Source organism: Prionailurus viverrinus, chromosome B2, assembly GCF_022837055.1.
Source record: "Prionailurus viverrinus isolate Anna chromosome B2, UM_Priviv_1.0, whole genome shotgun sequence".
Lineage (NCBI taxonomy): Eukaryota > Metazoa > Chordata > Mammalia > Carnivora > Felidae > Prionailurus > Prionailurus viverrinus.
The window spans coordinates 134,471,977-134,490,175 of NC_062565.1; the positions used below are offsets into that span (position 1 = coordinate 134,471,977).

Below are 18,199 nucleotides of genomic sequence, written 5' to 3' on the forward strand. Positions count from 1 at the left end.
TCTCCAAGAACTGGTGCTACTGCCCCCATCCCCACCATGTAGATCCCTGGACCACCTGCAGGAAACGGGGGACACTCTCCACCTCCCTTGCTAACACCATGCACCCTGCCCCCATGTCCTCGCCCCATTCACACCACCTCAGCTGGCACAACTCCTTCCAAAGCAGTTCTCGCCAGGTCGCATCCTATAAGCAGCCCTGGCAGGGATTGCTGCCTCTTCAAAGTGACTCCCACCCTATAGAGAGGGGAAGATAACCACATGCCCTGGCAGCCAAACTTTGTCACTGACAGTGCGGAGTGAGTGCTCTGCCGATCAGGGCACTTGCAGCCCTGGCATCTGGCCTGACTCCAGCCCCGACCACCAACAAAAGCTTCTCGGGACAACACCCTGCACTTGAGTGTGACGGCACCCCTTGCAAATAGGCTGAGGGCAGGCATCCAGTCTGATTGCCAACACCACCCAACTGCGAGCCCATGACCACCCAGACCTCTTAGCACAGGGACCAAACCCAGCCCACAACAGGCAAAGTGGACCAACTGAAGATAAATGAAGCCCAGTACAACAGTAGGGCACACGCAGCACACACAGGAGACACCCCTGAAGCTCCTGGTTGTGATAAGCAGGGGACATTGGGCTACAGAGTACCACAGGATCTCTTCTTCATAAGGCCACTACTTTCAAAATCAGGAGACGTAAATAAATGACTTTCCTAATATTTAGAAACAAATGCAGAGTTAGACAAAATGAGACAGAAGAGTATGTCCCAAGTGAAAGAGCAGGACAAAACCACAGCCAAAGAGCCAAATGAAACAGATAAGCAATATGCCTGATGGAGAATTCAAAGTAATGGTTAAAAAGATACATACTGAATTTGAGAAGAGTGGAGGATCTCAGGGAGACCTTCAGCAAAGATAATATAAAAAAGAACTAATCGGAGATGAACTCAATAATTGAAATTAAAAATACACTAGAGGAAATCAGATTAGAGAAGGCAGAAGAATGGATCAGTGAGCTGGAAGACAGAGGATAGGAAAGCAACCAGGCTGAACATCAGAAAGAAAATGAGAACAGGTTAAGGGAACTCAGTGACATAATCAGGTAGAATAGCTGAAAACTTCCCTACTCTGGACAAGGACGCAGACATCCACATCCAGGAGGCAGAAAAAGCCCCCAGTAAAATCAGTCCAAGGAGGTCCACACCAAGACAGAGTAATTGGCAAAAAGTGGTGACAAAGAATTTTTAAAGCAGCAAGAGAGAACAGTTACATACAAGGAAATCCCCATAAGGGTGTGTATCAGCTGATATTTCAGCACAAACATTGCAGGCTAGAAGGAAGTGGCATGATATACTCAAAGTGCTGAAAGAAAAACAAAACAAAACAAAAAACCTGCAACCAAGAATACTCTACCCAGCAAGGCTATTATTCAGAATAGAAGGATAGTTTCCCAGATAAAGGTTAAAGGAATTCATCACCACTAAACTAGCCTTACAAAAAAACATTGAAGAGAATTTTTTGAGTGGAAACGAAACACCATAATCAAGAGTAAGAAAATTATGAAAGGAAAAAATTTCACAGGTAAATACAAACATAGAAGTTCAATCACTAAAATACCAGTAAGGAGGTAGTAAGATCAGTTATATCTATAAAAAATCAGTCAAGGGATTCACAAAATAAGCAGTAAAGTATGACATCATACATAAAATATGAGAGTGTGGTTGGCAGGGGGAGTAAAAATTCAGTGCCTTTACAATGGTTTCAAACTTAAGGGACCATCAACTTAATATGGACTGCTATATGCATGGGAAGTTATTTATCAAACTAATGGTAACCACAAATCAAAGACCTGTAATAGATATGTAAAAATAAAGAGAAAGGAATCCAGGCATATCACTAGGAGAAAGCTATTAAACCACAAAAGAAGACAGCAAGCCAAGAAAGGAAACACAGAGAAGAACTAAAACAACTGTAAAACAAGTAAAATGTCAGTAAGTACATACTTATCAATTATTACTTTGAATGTTAACGGACTAAATGCTCCAAATCTGTTAGATGTTGCCTACAAGAGACTCACTTCAGGCCTAAAGACCCACACAGAGTGAAAGTGAAGGGGTGGAAAAACATTTACCATACAAATGGAAGGGAAAAGAAAACTGGGGTAGCAGTATTTATATTGGACCAAATACACTTTAGAACAACTAGTGTAACAAGACAATGAAGAACACTACATAATGATAAAGGGAACAATTCAGTAAGAGGATACAACGATTGTAAATATTTATGCACCCAACATGAAAGCACCTAAACGTATAAAGCAATATTAACAAATATAAAGGAAGAAATTGGCAGTAATACAATAGCAGTAGGGAACCTGAACACTCACATCAATGGACAGGTCATCCAGTTGAAAATCAGCAAGGAAACAGACTTTGAATGACACACTGGATCAGATGAACCTAATAGATATATTCAGAACATTCCATCTAAAAACGATATAAAATTCAAGTGCACACGCAATGTTCTCCAGAACAGATCACATGTTAGGCCACAGAACAAGTCTCAACAAATTCAAAAAGACCGAAATGACAACAGGCATCTTTTCCAGCCACAAAGGTATGAAACTAGAAATCAACCACAAGAAAAAAATCTGATAAGAGCACTAATACATGGAGGTTAAATAACATGCTATTAAACAATGAATGGGTCAGCCAAGACATCACAGACAAAATCAACAAATACAGGGAGACCAATGAAAATGAAAACGCAACGATCCAAAGTCTTTGGGATGCAGCAAAAGCTGTTCTAAGAGGGGAGTTTACAGCAATAGAAGCCTACCTCAAGAAGCACGAAAAATCTCAAACAACCTAACCTTATGTCTAAAGGAGCTAGAAAAGAAAAAAGCCCAAACCCAGTAGAGGAAGGAAATAATAAAGATTAGAGCAGAAATAGATGAAATAGAGACTAAAAAAATGGAACAGATGAAATCAGGAGCTGGTTCTTTGAAAAAAATCAACAAAATTGATAAACCTTTAGCCAGATTCCTCAAAAAAAGAGAAAGGACTCAAATCAAATGAAGGAGAAATAACAACTGACACCACAGAAATAAAAAGGCTAAGAGAATATTACGAAAAATTATATGCCAACAAATTGGACAACCTAGAAGAAATGGGTAAATTCCTAGAAATCTAGCCTTCCAAGACTATATCAGGAAGAAAAAGAAAATTTGAACAGACCCCTGACTAGCAATGAAATTGGAAGGCAATTTTGCTCACCACTATAACATCAACAATGCCACTAGCAAGGACACTGAATCAGTAAAAAACAAGACAGCAGCAGCAACAAGAGCCCAGGACCAGATGGCTTCACAGGTGAATTCTACCAAACATTTAAAGAAGAGTTAAGACCTATTCTTCTCAAACTATTCCAAAGAACAGAAGAGGAAGAAAGCTTCCAAACTCATTCTACAAGGGCATTACCATGATACCAAAGCCAGATGATAACATTACTGAAAAAGAAAACTACAGGCCAATATCTGATGAACATGGATGCAAAAATCCCTAATACAATATTAGCAAACTGAATCTAACAATACATTAAAAAAATCATTCACCACAATCAAGTGGGATGTCCTCCAGGGATAAAAGGGTGGTTCAGTATTTGCAAATCATTGTGATATGTTAACAAAAGAAAGGATAAAAACCATATGATCATCTCAATAGATGCAAAAAAAAAAAAAAAAGCATTTGACAGAGTATTGATGGCAAAAACTCTCAATAAAGTAGATTTAGAGAGAACATACCTCAACAAAAGACCATATACGAATAACCCACAGGTAACAACATACCCCATGGTGAAAAATGGACAGCTTTTCCTCTAAGATCAGGAACAAAACAAAGATGTCCATTCTTCGCCACTTTTATTCATCACTTTTATTCCTAGCCACAACAATCAGACAAGAAATAAAAGGCATCTGAAGTGGAAAGGAAGAATAAAACTTTAATTATTTGCAGATGACATGATACTATATATAGAAAACCCTAAAGACGCCACCCAAATCCTAGAGCTGATAAATGAATGCAGTAAAGTTGCAGGATACAAAATCAATAAACAGAAATCCGTTGCATTTCTATATGCTAATAATGAAATTGCAGAAAGAGAATAACAACCAAAAATAATAAAATACTTAGGAATAAACTTGACCAAGGAGGTGAAAGATCTGGATGCCAAAAACTGTAACACGCTAACGAAAGAAATTGAAGAGGACAGAAACAAAAAAGCTCATGGATTCGAAGAACCAGTATTGTTAAAATGCGCATACTACCCAAGTGGTCTAGAGAGTTAATGCAATCCCTATCAAAATACCAACCACATTTCTCACAGAAAATGGAATAATCCTAAGATTTGTATGGGACTACAAAATACCCTGAACAGGCAAAGCAATATTGGAAAAGAACAACAAAGCTGGAGGTATCACAATCATAGATTTCAGATACACTACAAAGCTGTAGTAATCAAAACATTATGGCACAAAATAGACCCATTGATTAATGGAACAGAATAGAAAGCCACACTTTTACGGTCAATTAATCTACAAAGGAAGCAAGAATATATAATGGGGAAAAGACTGTCTCTTCAACAAATGGTATTGGGAAAACTGGACAGCTGTGTGCAAAAGAATGAAACTAGACCACGTTCTTATACATATACAAAAATAACATGAGACCTGAAACTATAAAATTCCTCAAAGAAAGCACAGACAGTAAGTTCTCTGACAGTGGCCATAGAAATATTTTTCTAGATAGGTCTCCTGAGGCAAGGCAAACAAAAGCAAAATCAAACTATTAAGACTATACCAAAATAAAATTCTTTTACACAATAAGGGAAACCATCAACAAAACAAAAGGCAGAATAGAAGATATTTGCAGATGATATATCCAATTAGGGGTTAAAATCCAAAATATAGAAACATCAAACTTCACTCAACACCAAAAAAATAATGGGCAGAGAGCCCCTAAATAGACATTTTCTAAGAAGACATCCGGTTGGCCAACAGACACATGAAAAGATGCTCAACGTCACAAATCAGGAAAATACAAGTCAAAATCATGAGATCCCAATTTACACCTGTCAGAATGGCTACGATCAAAAAGACAAGAAATAACAAGTGCTGGCAAGGATGGGGAGAAAAAGGAAGCTGCATACTGTTGGTGGGAATAGAGACGGGTACAGTCACTGTGGGAAACAGTATGGAGGTTTCTCAAAAAATTAAAAATAGAATTAGCATAGGATCCAGTAATTTCACCACTGGGTATTTACCCAAGAAAGTGAAAACGCTCATTTGAAAAGATACACGTACTCCCGTTTATTGCAGCATTATTTACAATAGCCAAGATAAGGAAGCGACCCACGTCCACTGATAGATGGATAAAGAAGATGCGGTATGTATGCACAATGCAATACTACTCAGCCATAAAAAAGAAAAAAATCTTGCCATTTGCACATCACGAATGGATCTAGAGTGTATGATGCCAGTGAAATAAATCAGAGAAAAGACAAATACCATATGATTTCACTCATTTGTGGAATTTAAGAAAGAAAACAAACAAAGGGACAGATCCAGAGGACAGCGGGGAGGTGGGTGGGGGGTAAAATAGATAAAGGGGATTAAGAACACACTTGATGAGCCCTGAGAAATGTATGCAATCGGTAAATCATTGTATACCTGAAACTACTAGAACACTGTGTGTTCACTGTGCTTGCACTGCTCAGCTGGAGTGCTGGAGCACAGTGACTCCGGAGTTCCAACAAACACCTACATCCTCCTGTGGTTCCTGAAGGTTTTTCTCTCCTGTTAATAACCTTTCCACATCCAGACATTTTCAGGAAATTAATTCTCCAAACTGCTTTGGATGGTAAGGATTTCACAGATAACATCGGCGGACTTAATGCTTAAAAGAATCGGATGTTACCTGCCAGTGTAGACACTGGCAAACTTCACTCCAGGTGAATTCAGGGATCTTTCCAACAGAAGTAGAATGTGTGGAAGTGTAATTTACACATATAGTTTATATTAACAGTTAGAGGGAAGGAAAGCCTTATTTCTAAAATTTATACTAAAACTTTTTTTTTTTTTTTTTTTTTTTTTGGTTTCGGGTTTTGTTTTGTTTTTTAAGAGAGTGTGTGTGTGCAAGTGAGCAGGGGAGGGGGAGAGGGAGAGAGAGAATCCCAAGCAGGCTCCATGATCAGCACAGAGCCCGATACGGCACTCGATCCCATGACCCTGGGATCATGACCTCAGCGGAAATCAAGAGTTGGACGATAACTGACTGAGCCACCCAGGCACCCCATATACTAAAATAGTTTTAAGAATTTTTCAGTTTTAACTGATTTTTACACTTCATGTTTAGCAGGATATGCTTTCTGAAGTATTTCCCTTTTCAATTTTATCTGTGATATTCAGCATATTCAGGAGTAACACTGAGCTAACAATCTCCATGTAACAACGAAATAATGACTTCTAGTGCTTAGCATGTTGCTAACACACAGGTGGATGGGGTCAAAGCCCTCACATTATGCATAAGGTGCCATTTGACCACGCCTCTGTTTTGCCAGCTGCAAAATACTTCCCCTGTTGATTTGTGTCTGATTTAAAAGGATGGGACCATTGTAAGTCTTATTGAGACGGCTCCTGTTCTTATCCATCAGTCTTAGTGCTGGAGTTCTGCCTGACATCATCCATTTGCTGTTATCAGTTTGCAGTTAGAAAACTGAAATCCTGGAAGGAATCTGGTTTTCACTGCTGATAATGGCCAAACCAGTAGTAATCGTCACAGTGTGCTGGCCTTTTCTTCTTGTCCCTTTTCCCTCACTTGTACAGCATGCACACGGAGGTTTTATCAGAGAATGTGTTTCTTGTACCCACCTGTATCCATCTGCCCCCTGATTTCTCCTTGCTGCTTTTTTTATTTAAAAAAATTTTTTTAATGTTTATTTTTGAGACAGAGAGAGACAGAGCATGAACGGGGGAGGGTCAGAGAGAGAGGGAGACACAGAATCTGAAACAGGCTCCAGGCTCTGAGCTGTCAGCACAGAGCCCGACATGGGGCTCGAATTCACGGACCGCGAGATCATGACCTGAGCCGAAGTCTTAACTGACTGAGCCACCCAGGCGCCCCTCTCCTTGCTGCTTTCTTATTGAAAGGCTGAGACTGCTTAAGCGGGAGAGGTCAAAATTCTAAATTAAAATATTTTATTAGAAACGTCTATTGAAACAATAGACTGGGAAGAAAGCTTTTTGTTAGAACATAGTCGTCTTTTGACGATTACAGCCAGCCATTTCTTTGTCCCTTCCAAATGTGACATGGGCTTAAAATTTTTATCTTTTTCTGTCAGCCTGAAATACTAGGATCATCTGGGTATTCCCCTCAGGCATCTCAGCCCAGTGTCAAAGCACACATACATCAAACATAGTATTAACCAAAATATAGCAAAGGACACCTAATTGGGGCGGGGCAGGGCGGGAGGGGTGGTGTTAAAAGTACTGATGAAAACGATTTAGCACAGGGCCTGAGCACAGATAGTAAATTCTCAGTGAAGCTCATCAAGCAATACTAGCAGTTGATATCAATTAACAGTTGTCAAATTAGATGATGTCTGACTGATAGTTAAATTATAAGCCTGGCAACTGATTTTAATCAGGGCTGTTGCTTCCATTTGAAATTAGAACTGTATCAATGTTTTACAGATCATTGCAAGCAAAATACTCACGCAAGCTTCTTTACTTACTTTTTTTAAGCTTCTTTGCTTATTTGTGCCGAGTTTGGTTGACTGTTCACACACAGGATACTGGATACATAGTTCGCGCACGCGAACAAGCCAGTCAGAGGGGAGTGCTTAGGGGAACGTGCACTTTGAGAATTCCCTGGTCACCAGCGAACCTTAGGGGGCACCATTTGTAGAATTCAGTCTAGCGGCCCTTTGCAGTCCTGGCCTTAGGAAGCCGTCCTCCCGAAACAGAAATCCCATCCTGTGGTTTCTAAGTGGGGTACAATCAACCTTCTTTTACACTGACCGCAGCTAGGAACAAACATGAGGCCTAGATTGATTTTACTGTCTGACACAGCCTATTTTTTTCCCTCCTAACATTTAGTTTCGGTCTCCACGAGTCCATTAATAAGTCTAAAACTTCTTTCTAAAAATAAAAATGGGGCCATAATAACCCTATATCACCCAAAGTCCTAAGTGGTGATCTCATATCCTTAGTATAATTCAACAGGGAGACAGGACATGGGGATTTCAGTTATGTCAGCACAACTTTACCCGAGTTTGACTGGTTTGTTTTTTTAAAACGACTGTAAAATATTCCCTTGTCTCACAGGCAAGACTCGGAAGACCGGCCTTCTCTCTGTCAAGTCGTCAGTGGAGTCCAGCTTTAAGTCCTTCAACAGGAATCAGCTGGGCAACTACCCAACCCTGCCTTTAACAAAGTCCGGGGATGCACTGAAGCCCGGGGAGGAAGGCAGGCTGGGCAGCGGTCTCGCCCCTCACACCTCCAAGTGCTGTGACCAGCCATGTGTGACTGGTCTGAACAAAAACCGAAGAAGCCTGCCCGTTTCCATCTGTCGGAGCTGTGAGACCCTGGAGGGCCCCCAGCCCGTGGAAACTTGGCCCAGATCCCATTCCCTGGACGACCTTCAAGGAGAGCCTGCTGCTGAGAAGGATGTGCCCGGCGAGGTGACAGAACCCTCCCCACAGATTGTACCACAAGTGCCACAAAAGACAACCCCCTCCATCACAAAGGTTCAAAGCCCCAAACGAGATCCTGCTGTTGACAATGCACTGCTACTGACCCAAAGCAAGAGATTTTCTGAACCTCAGAAGACAGCTAAGAAACTAGATGGTTCCATAGCAGCCTCCTCCCGTGGCACATCACCTCCTCCGTGTTTGCCCAAAAACTATGATGCTCAGCCTCCTGGAGTTAAACACGGTTTAACAAGGACACCTCTCGAGGGTCACAGGAAAGGACTCGAGTCTGAAGGAACGCATCATCCCGCGGGCACCAAAGAAGGCCTAGAAGCCGAGCAGAGGGGCCCCGAGGCAAGAACGCAGGCCAGACATCCCTCCCAGCCTCCACCTGTTCCCGCCAAGAAAAGCCGAGAACGCCTGGCCAACGGACTCCACCCCGGCGCTCCCGGTCCCGACGCACCAAGCCTGCCCGCTAAAAAAGGCAGCCCCAGTGACTGTCACTCACCTCAGGCTCCTAGGCCTCCCTCGGCACAGGAGCCCGGCAGCCCACCCAGCTCGAGGCCGCCGCCCTGGCTCTCAGAGCTCCCGGAGAGCGCCAGCCTCCAGGAGCATGGCGTGAAGCTGGGCCCGGCTCTGACCAGAAAGACCTCCTGCGCCCGGGGAGTGGACCTGGAAACGCTCACCGAGAACAAGTTGCGAGCTGAAGGCATCGATCTCACTGAGGAGCCGTACTCTGATAAGGTACCCGAGGCCTCACGGGCCTCTGCTGTTTTAAGTCAGGCAGCCAGGTAAGAGGAGCACCACAGCTGCCCCTGATGCCGGCCTGGTGGCAGGGGCCGTGCTCGTCGCGGGGGTGCGTGGGCCCGAGTGGGGCCCCTCTGCTGCCAGGCGCCAGGCGATGCGCCGAACGGGAGCCGACGCACATACGGCCTTGGACCTTTCTTCTCTCTTCCCTTCCCTCCTTTTGCTTGGTTTCGATTTTTGGCGGCTAGATTTTTGCAGGAACAACTATCAAGGAATACTAGAACTGGTTCCAGAAAGGGCTGCTTTAGCGGACAGACCTGAAGTGCAGTCTCCGGGTCTTACTGAACGTGTATCGTTTTAGACGTGAACACGTGCCCACTTCATTTCCTATCTGTAAAATGAGATTCATAATAACCTGCGTAACTACCTTTTCTACAGGGACTATTAGGAGCAAATAAATGTGAGCACGCTGAAAATTGTAGAACCCTTTTCAGATGTAATTATATTGTACAGTTATCTGTATAGTTAACAGAGGAGGAATGATTATATGAAATATCCTGCTGTACCAAAAGCACTGAGAAAACTCATTTAAACTCCTTTCATTGAAAGCACGTTGCTTATTTGGAAAAAAAAAAAAAAACAAAAAAGAAAAGAAAGAAAGAGTAAATCTACCAATACTAAAATGATTTTGGAGACCAATGATGATAGATATAGCGGTACATTATTCCTAGAAATGCATATTTTGGGAGGCCTTGTTATAAACTTCTTTTCACCACAAATGCCTTACAGTATGATCTTCCTCCTCCTCCTCGATATTTAGTGAATAAAAATCCCTTAGAACGGAAAGGAGTGAGAATTTGAATCTACAGTACACGCCTAGGGACTGGCGGTATAAAATAGGCCGCAAACGCGAGACTACCTGCCGTAGGGCACAAGTCTGCCCGTTTCCCCTGTCGTTTAGGAAATGGTGCATGTGGTGCAAAATGATCCAGTACAGTGAGGTGAGGTCACTGGTCCAAATGATACAAGACGATTATGTTCTTAGGTTTCAAAACCTTTTCCTCAGAGCTCATCAGTACCCGAAAGATCAAGATGTAAACATGTTCTAGCACCCATCATGATTCTCAATCTATGCACTTCAAGTGAACACTTTTGGTGACACATCCCAGTAGCCGTAGGTGTCTTAGCCTACCTTGTCTTGTGTTTGCTGCTGTCGAAGAAGAAATTCGTTGCCACCCGTGACGCCACATTTCTGCTCTCCCTCACAGCACGGCCGCTGTGGGATTCCCGAAGCCCTGGTGCAGCGATATGCAGAGGACTTGGATCAGCCCGAGAGGGAAGTTGCCACCAACATGGACCAGATCCGCGTGAAGCTGCTTCGGAAGCAGCACCGCATGGCGGTGAGCAGCCAGCACCTGGGGTCTCCCCTCGCTCAACTTTGGAAGTCCACGGAGTTAGGGCGCTTCGGGATGCGCGTGCTGGCCGCCACGGAGTAGCCCAGGGTTCTCTCCAGCTATCAAAAGGAGACACCTGGAGGGAAAGCAATATTCAGCCTGTAAAGTTTTCAAAATACAGTTTTGGAAAGAAAAAAAATGAAAATTGGCCATAATCCCAGAACTATGAAAGTTTTTTTTTTTAGGTCTTTAAATTTATATCTATTTCTAACTATCTATTTGTATCTATTTCTATATTGAGATAGAGAGCAAGTGAGAGAGAGAGAGAGAGCTCACCCTTGCAAATAGGGGAAGGACGGACAGAGAGGGAGAGAGACAATCCCGAGCCGACTCTGCACTGTCAATGCAGAGTCCGATGTGGGGCTTGATCCCACGAACCGTGAGATCATGACCTGAGCTGAAATCAGACGCTTAACTGACTGAGCTGCCTAGAACCCCTGAAAAAGTTTTTAAAAGTCTGTCTAGCTATTTCTCTGCACATACAATAGTAAATATGTAGTTCTGAAACCTGATGTTCAGTTCTCAGATCATGAATCTGTTACTAAACATTCTTTTATATTATCAATATGTCAAAACGTTCTAGTAGGTAAATGTGCCCTCATTTAGCCAATCCCAAATGGTTGCAACAATTAAATTTTCCCCAACTTATTAAATAACTTAGCAAACAACACCCTTAATATATAATAAGTCTTTGTAGACTCTCAAGGTCAATTTGAGTATATATTCCTTCAAAAGGATTTGCTTGTAGAAGCCTGCACAAAATCTCAAGAATTTGCACATTTGTCAGAAAACTACCTTCCTAAAAGATGTAGCACTTGGTCTTCCCAGAAGTCAATTGTAAATGCCCATTTCCCTGCCCTAGCCAACACTTGGTATTATTGCATTTTATGTTTTTTAGAACTACACTAATGATATATCTAATTTTCTGGTTAACGTAGATTCAAAATACCATGGAACATCTGTTTTATAAAATCTCTACCTGGGCGCCTGTGTGGCTCAGTCAGTTCCCTATCTGACCCATAATTTTGGTTCAGATCATGATCCCAGGGTTGTGGGATTGAGCCCCACATCAGGCTCTGCACTGAGCATGGAGCCTGCTTGAGATTCTCTCCCTCCCTCTGGCCCTCTCCCCTGCTCATGCGCTCTTAAAAACACAAAACAAAACAACTCTACCCACTGAGTATCTTACTTGCCACACTACCACACAGGCCTGCCTCTTTATTCACCTAGAGATTTCACTGAAAAGCTTATCACCAGAAGACAAAATAGCAGGGTATAGAAATGCTTACAAATCGGAGACTTGGACGTTAGGTTAATTAGGGTTAGATCTAATTCCAAATACTTTGTAGAACCTCAAACACTTCTTTGAAGATAGATCCCACCTTCGAGAAGCTGAGAAAGAATTCTTGATGCTACTCTTGGGTCTTTGACACCTCACAGCAGGATCACTTTGTAATAATCTAGCAGTGCAGTATTTCAGTAGTGTTCCTTTTAGGTATATAAGAGCCCTCCAGTAGCCTGTGTCAAGTCTTTATAAAATTGCTTTCTTTCTGGGGCGCCTGGGTGGCGCAGTCGGTTAAGCGTCCGACTTCAGCCAGGTCACGATCTCGCGGTCCGTGAGTTCGAGCCCCGCGTCGGGCTCTGGGCTGATGGCTCAGAGCCTGGAGCCTGTTTCCGATTCTGTGTCTCCCTCTCTCTCTGCCCCTCCCCCGTTCATGCTCTGTCTCTCTCTGTCCCAAAAATAAATGTTGAAAAAAAAAAAAAATTTAAAATTGCTTTCTTTCTTTATCCAGATCCCAAGCGGTGGACTCACAGAAATCTGTAGAAAGCCCCTCTCTCCCGGATGTGTCTCGTCTGTGTCAGATTGGCTGGTTTCCATCGGTCTGCCCATGTATACCAGCGCCCTCACTGAAGCCGGGTTCAGCACATTGGGCCAAGTGCCTTCTCTGTCCCACACTTGCCTTCAGGAGGCCGGCATCACAGAGGAGAGACACATAAGCAAGCTTGTGTCTGCAGCCAGACTCTTCAAACTGCCACCAGGCCCCGAGGCCATGTAGCCAGGCCCATCATGGAGCTCCCCGGACAAGAGCCACCCTTTCACTGTGCTTAGGATGCTAATGCAATCCCTCCTCCTTGGGACCTGCAGACCAGATCCAGAAGAAAGGCCCGGTGTAAGGCCGACCGGAGCACAAAACCTCGGCACGGGACTGATGACCCTCTCTTCTCCAGAAGAGCCCCCCTCGAGGAAACTGGTGTGGTTCTCTTTGACTCCCCCAAAGAAAAGACAAGCACTAACTTTTATTTTCAGAACACAAAAGAACCAGGATGCCAGCTCGCCGCCCATGCTGTGCCTCCAGTCTGTCTTGGTGTGCTGGCAGAGGGAGGGGGCAGCCGCTGTCGTTTCTGAGAATGCCCTTGCCTTGCTGTCTGTCACCCTGCAGGATGCCTGAGGGCAGGCGGGTATTGGCCAGGCCAAAGTAACAGACCCAGGAGTTACTGTACGCCATTGACTATGCTTGTTTATTCAAAAGTAAGAAAATCTGGCTGCATTAGGAAAAAAAAAAAAAAAAGTCCTATTCTCCTTTAAGTAAACAAGAGACATTTTAATAATTGCTTTCTAGCAATCAGCTTTTATTTGCCTTAATATAAGCTTTTAAGCAGTTATCTGGTGTTCACCACCCTGTAACCATAGTTCCAGATCTTCAGCCTAGACTGCCATCTAACATACCAGAGATGTTTTCAGCAAAAAAAAAAAAAAAAGAAAAGAAAAAAAAGAAAAAAAAGAAAAGAAAAAAAAGAAAAAAAGGGCTTTTCTAATTGCCTCACTCTAACATGGCTTAATTTGTAGGGGTGTTTGTCAGGCACAAACTTCATGTTGGCTTTCAGTTTTTAAACTAACCACAAATCCAGTAAAAAGCTATCTGAAACTCACAGATCAGGTGTGTATGTGAGCGTGCACGCATGTGTGTCCGCGTGTGAGCGCGTGTGTATAGAAACTACCTTCATTTTAAATCAGTTTTGTTTTGTTTACGATGTTGGTCACCGTGCTGCAGTATTGACTTTGACTCCCGACCACGACCATTCCAGAATTCACTCATCAGCTAACAGGTCACCTTTGCAAAGCCACCGTAAGGTTGAATATTTCAGAAAGATGCTTTTAAAAGGGAAGTAGTTTATAAGAGATTTTTAAAGTTTTTTTTTTCCACTTTTATAATTAAGGTACTGTTTTCCTCCCTTTATTGAGATCATTCTTTTAATTCAGATAATAGTTCATTCTGGAGCCAGACAAAGCACGTTAGCCATGTATTAAATATTTGCCATTTTCAGTTGTTTTCCTACTGATTAGAGCATTTACCGTTCTCTTTTAGTCTGGTGTCTGACTTTTCTAGCACACAGAAATTCAGGCAACTAAATTAAGGTTTCCGTCGCTTACTAAATGAATTTCCTCTACATTCTTAGTCATGAGAACTATTCTAAGCATTGAATGTGATCATTGACAACAAACACTTTGAAGACAAAGGCTTGATCAAAAGCTCTTAAACATTTCATCTCCTCGTTAAAACGATTCCCCTCAAGGGGGGGGGGGAGTAACTTCACTCATTACAAAGCCATCTTCAGCATTTGCTCTATGTACTTGGATCCGTGTTTCTGAGGAAAAGGATGTTCTCAGGTTATATGTTTTTTTCGCGCTTTGGTATACGTTTAAAAAAAATACGTTTCTTCAATAGTATTCACCTTCTATAAGACGCCATGTGAAAAAGTTGTGGAAATGCAGAATAAAAAGCTAAAAGCTGCCAACTTTCTACCGAGATCTGAAAAACAGCCCATTTTTGCCATCTCGGGTTGTGCACACAGCCCACGTGGAATGTGACGATACCGTCGAACTGTAGCGCTTGTGCTGTAGTGGAGACAGGTGCAGGGACACGGAGCCTCGGCATGACATTCTGAGATCCTGCTCATAGTGTAAGCCGACCACACACAAGTCACACAACAGATAACAGAGGAGGAGGGGTCATCTGTGAATTTCCCAGTGTTAGTTCATTTTCAGTGTCAGATTTTCATATAAGTAAAAGTGGCACCAGAAAAGGGAATGTTCTGGAGTTCTTGAAAATGCCAAACCCTATTTTTGTCATTCTTCTTTGGAAATCATTGCCTTTGCGTAGAAAAATCAAATTCAGGGACCATGAATGATTTTCAGTGGGAAGATCTTCCTAACCTGAGGGGTCTGAGATTTTTACTTTATCGTGCTTTTAAAAAAAAATTTTTGTTTTGTTATTGTTAGTATTTGTTTGGTCTTTTGCTTTAAACTTTTAATTTGATCCCAGAAAAGCCTGAATGTTTGTGTGTGACATTTGACTAAGGTGGTTTAGGGACCGCGCGTCAGAAGACAGGTAGGTAGGTGTTAGGCGCCAGCAATATCCGGTTTTAATCAATTGCACTTGGTACAGAATGTTGAGGAAGGGTTTAAAGTGTTGTCTTTGGAAAGCACAAAAGAAACCTGGAAAGGCAGTTTGGCTCAGGTAGCTACACATCCGTTGTGTGTAATTTTTACTGTAAAGCTGTCTAGAAGGAAATGCGGCCAGCCCCAACCACTATTTACATTCCCAGATAACCAGGAAGCAGATACATTTTCATGGCTTTCTCTTAGCAGCCCTTTTCTCTGTCCTGATCCCCGGTGTGGGGGAGATTGGAAATTACTAGTCTATTGCAAACCAGTTCCTGACATAGCAAAATTTGCTTTCATAACTGCGGCAAAAGAAATCAGTTCGCCAAGTCAATGCTGCATTGTGTGTACTGTATTATTTTCAGAAAATATAGTAGTCTGAGTCCAAGTTACCTTGATTTTAAATTGATAGAGAAATGCAAGAAACTGTCAAGCAAGTTATATAACAACTAACAACATTGCACTTTCTGTATATGAAATCAATATTTAAATAACTTATTTTTCTCCATTGCTGTTCTTAAACATTGTAAGTAGCTGTAATATACCAGTACCGATATGTCCTTGCGATTGCTTCAGCCCAGGAAAGCTGTGTATTGTTTTAAAAATTGTAAAAACTATTGTGATGATTCATTTAGCAAAGAGAAAGGTGGACAGAAGGGTTTTCCTATGTATCAAACTTGTCTATAATTATGTCATCTTATGTACCTAGGAAAAATAAATAAATTTCGTCAGTTGACTATGCCTCTCTTGTTGTTCCTTGGGTATTTCAAAGATGAACGGAGTAGAAATGAAAGGGAATTTACAAAAGTGTGGTGTAAGAATGAACTCTCTTGTAAAAACAATTGTATACAATTAATTCTGCCACATCACAAACTCACACACACTCATTCTCTTTGCAATATGCTAACGTACTGCCTCTCCCAAATATTGCATAATCAAATCCCAGAACCACAGCATCTTAGACCAGAAAGAATTTTGAAGGCATCTACAGTCTAAGCCCATCATTTTCAAATGAAGAGTGAGTCCACGTAGGTGGTTGACTCATCCATTATCACACAGCTAAGTGGTAACAGAACCCAAATCTTTCATTGAGGGAGGGAAAAAAAAAAAAAATCTAGGTTCGGATGGATATTCCAGAAATTGACCTGACAAAAATCATGTTTCAAATTGGTGTATCACAATTGATATAAAAAATTTTTTTAGGGGCGCCTGGGTGGCGCAGTCGGTTAAGCGTCTGACTTCAGCCAGGTCACGATCTCGCGGCCCGTGAGTTCGAGCCCCGCGTCAGGCTCTGGGCTGATGGCTCAGAGCCTGGAGCCTGTTTCCGGTTCTGTGTCTCCCTCTCTCTCTGCCCCTCCCCCATTCATGCTCTGTCTCTCTCTGTCCCAAAAATAAATAAACGTTGAAAAAAAAAAAAATAAAAATAAAAAAATAAATAAATGTTTCTTTAAAAAAAAAAAAAAAAATTTTTTTATTAGGAGGACATTGTTTGTAATAAAATTTTGAATATGGGGCACCTGGGTGGCGCCGTCGGTTAAGCGTCCAACTTCAGCCAGGTCACGATCTCGCGGTCTGTGAGTTCGAGCCCCGCATCAGGCTCTGGGCTGATGGCTCAGAGCCTGGAGCCTGTTTCCGATTCTGTGTCTCCCTCTCTCTCTGCCCCTCCCCCGTTCATGCTCTGTCTCTCTCTGTCCCAAAAATAAATTAAAAAAACGTTGAAAAAAAAAATTTGAATAGGTGATACCCGTACTTGAGATTAAAAAAAACCAAAAAAACAAAAAAACAAAAACAAAAACAAAAAGCGCCCACTCCTTTCCTCCCAGCCACTATCTCCGTCCTTGCAGGTAAGTCGTATAACCGGTGTGTGCATATCTTTTCAGAAATGCCCACACATTTACAAATACAACTGCCTATGTATTTTTCCATACAGGAATGACCTTATATTCTTCACACTTCCTTACCGTGATTTTACATTCAATGTATGTTGGAGATCTTTCCATGTCAAAACCCCACCATTCTCTTAAAGACCACATAATACTGTTAGGCCAATAATTTAATCACTACTCTGTGAAAGGACAATATCTTGCTGTTATAAAAAAGCTGTTAGAGGGTGCCTGGGTGGCTCACTCAGTTAAGTATCCGACTTCAGCTCAGGTCATGATCTCACAGTTTGTGGGTTCAAGCCCCGCATCGGGCTCTGTGCTGACAGCTCAGAGCCTGGACCCTGCTTCGAATTCTGTGTCTCCCTCTTGCTCTGCCTCTCCCTCCCCCTCAAAAATAAACATTTTTTTTTTTAAAGAGCTGCTAGGAATATCCTTGTACCAATATCACTTAGCACATGGAACTGTGTTAAAATTACATGTATTTTAGATTTTGATAGAATTTTTTTTAAAACAGAAAGATGAAATATTGCCAAATTTTTTGGAGAAAATGCATCAGAATGGGATTGAGAATAGGAAAGATTACCTTCTTTTGTTTATCATTTTTGAGAGAGAGCACACGAGCGGAAGAGGGGCAGAGAGAGGGGGGGAAGGAGGATCTGAAGTGGCCTCTGTGCTGAAAACAGCGAGCCCGATGCGGAGTTTGAACTCACAAACCACGAGATCATAACCTGAGCTGAAGTCAGATGCTCAACTGAGCCACCCAGGCGCCCCTTGATAGAATATTTTAAATCCACTGGTAGACTTCATTAAAGGAAGCTTTACCAAGATAGGTTTTAATTCTAAATCCGGGTCTTACGCTCTATCCCCTAATCCATTTTGCAAATGGGGAGATTTCATGTATTCTTAGTGTGGTGGTTCATCTCAAGGGCT

At 42.2% G+C, this 18,199-nt stretch overlaps 1 protein-coding gene across 6 annotated transcripts in view; it reads left to right on the plus strand.

The window, feature by feature from the left end:
- Positions 1–16,127, plus strand: part of SASH1 (SAM and SH3 domain containing 1) — a 198,434-nt gene extending 182,307 nt beyond the window's left edge. For 5 of the 6 annotated variants that reach the window (XM_047860762.1, XM_047860763.1, XM_047860766.1 and 2 more), the window contains 3 exons: positions 8,377–9,485; positions 10,757–10,888; positions 12,736–16,127. In XM_047860762.1, coding sequence (XP_047716718.1) covers positions 8,377–9,485; positions 10,757–10,888; positions 12,736–12,999 — 1,505 coding nt within the window. In that variant the 3' untranslated portion in view covers positions 13,000–16,127. Of the gene's footprint in view, positions 1–8,376; positions 9,533–10,756; positions 10,889–12,735 lie in introns of all 6 variants that reach the window. The other variant, XM_047860764.1, reaches the window with a different exon arrangement.
- Positions 16,128–18,199: the final 2,072 nt, after the last annotated feature.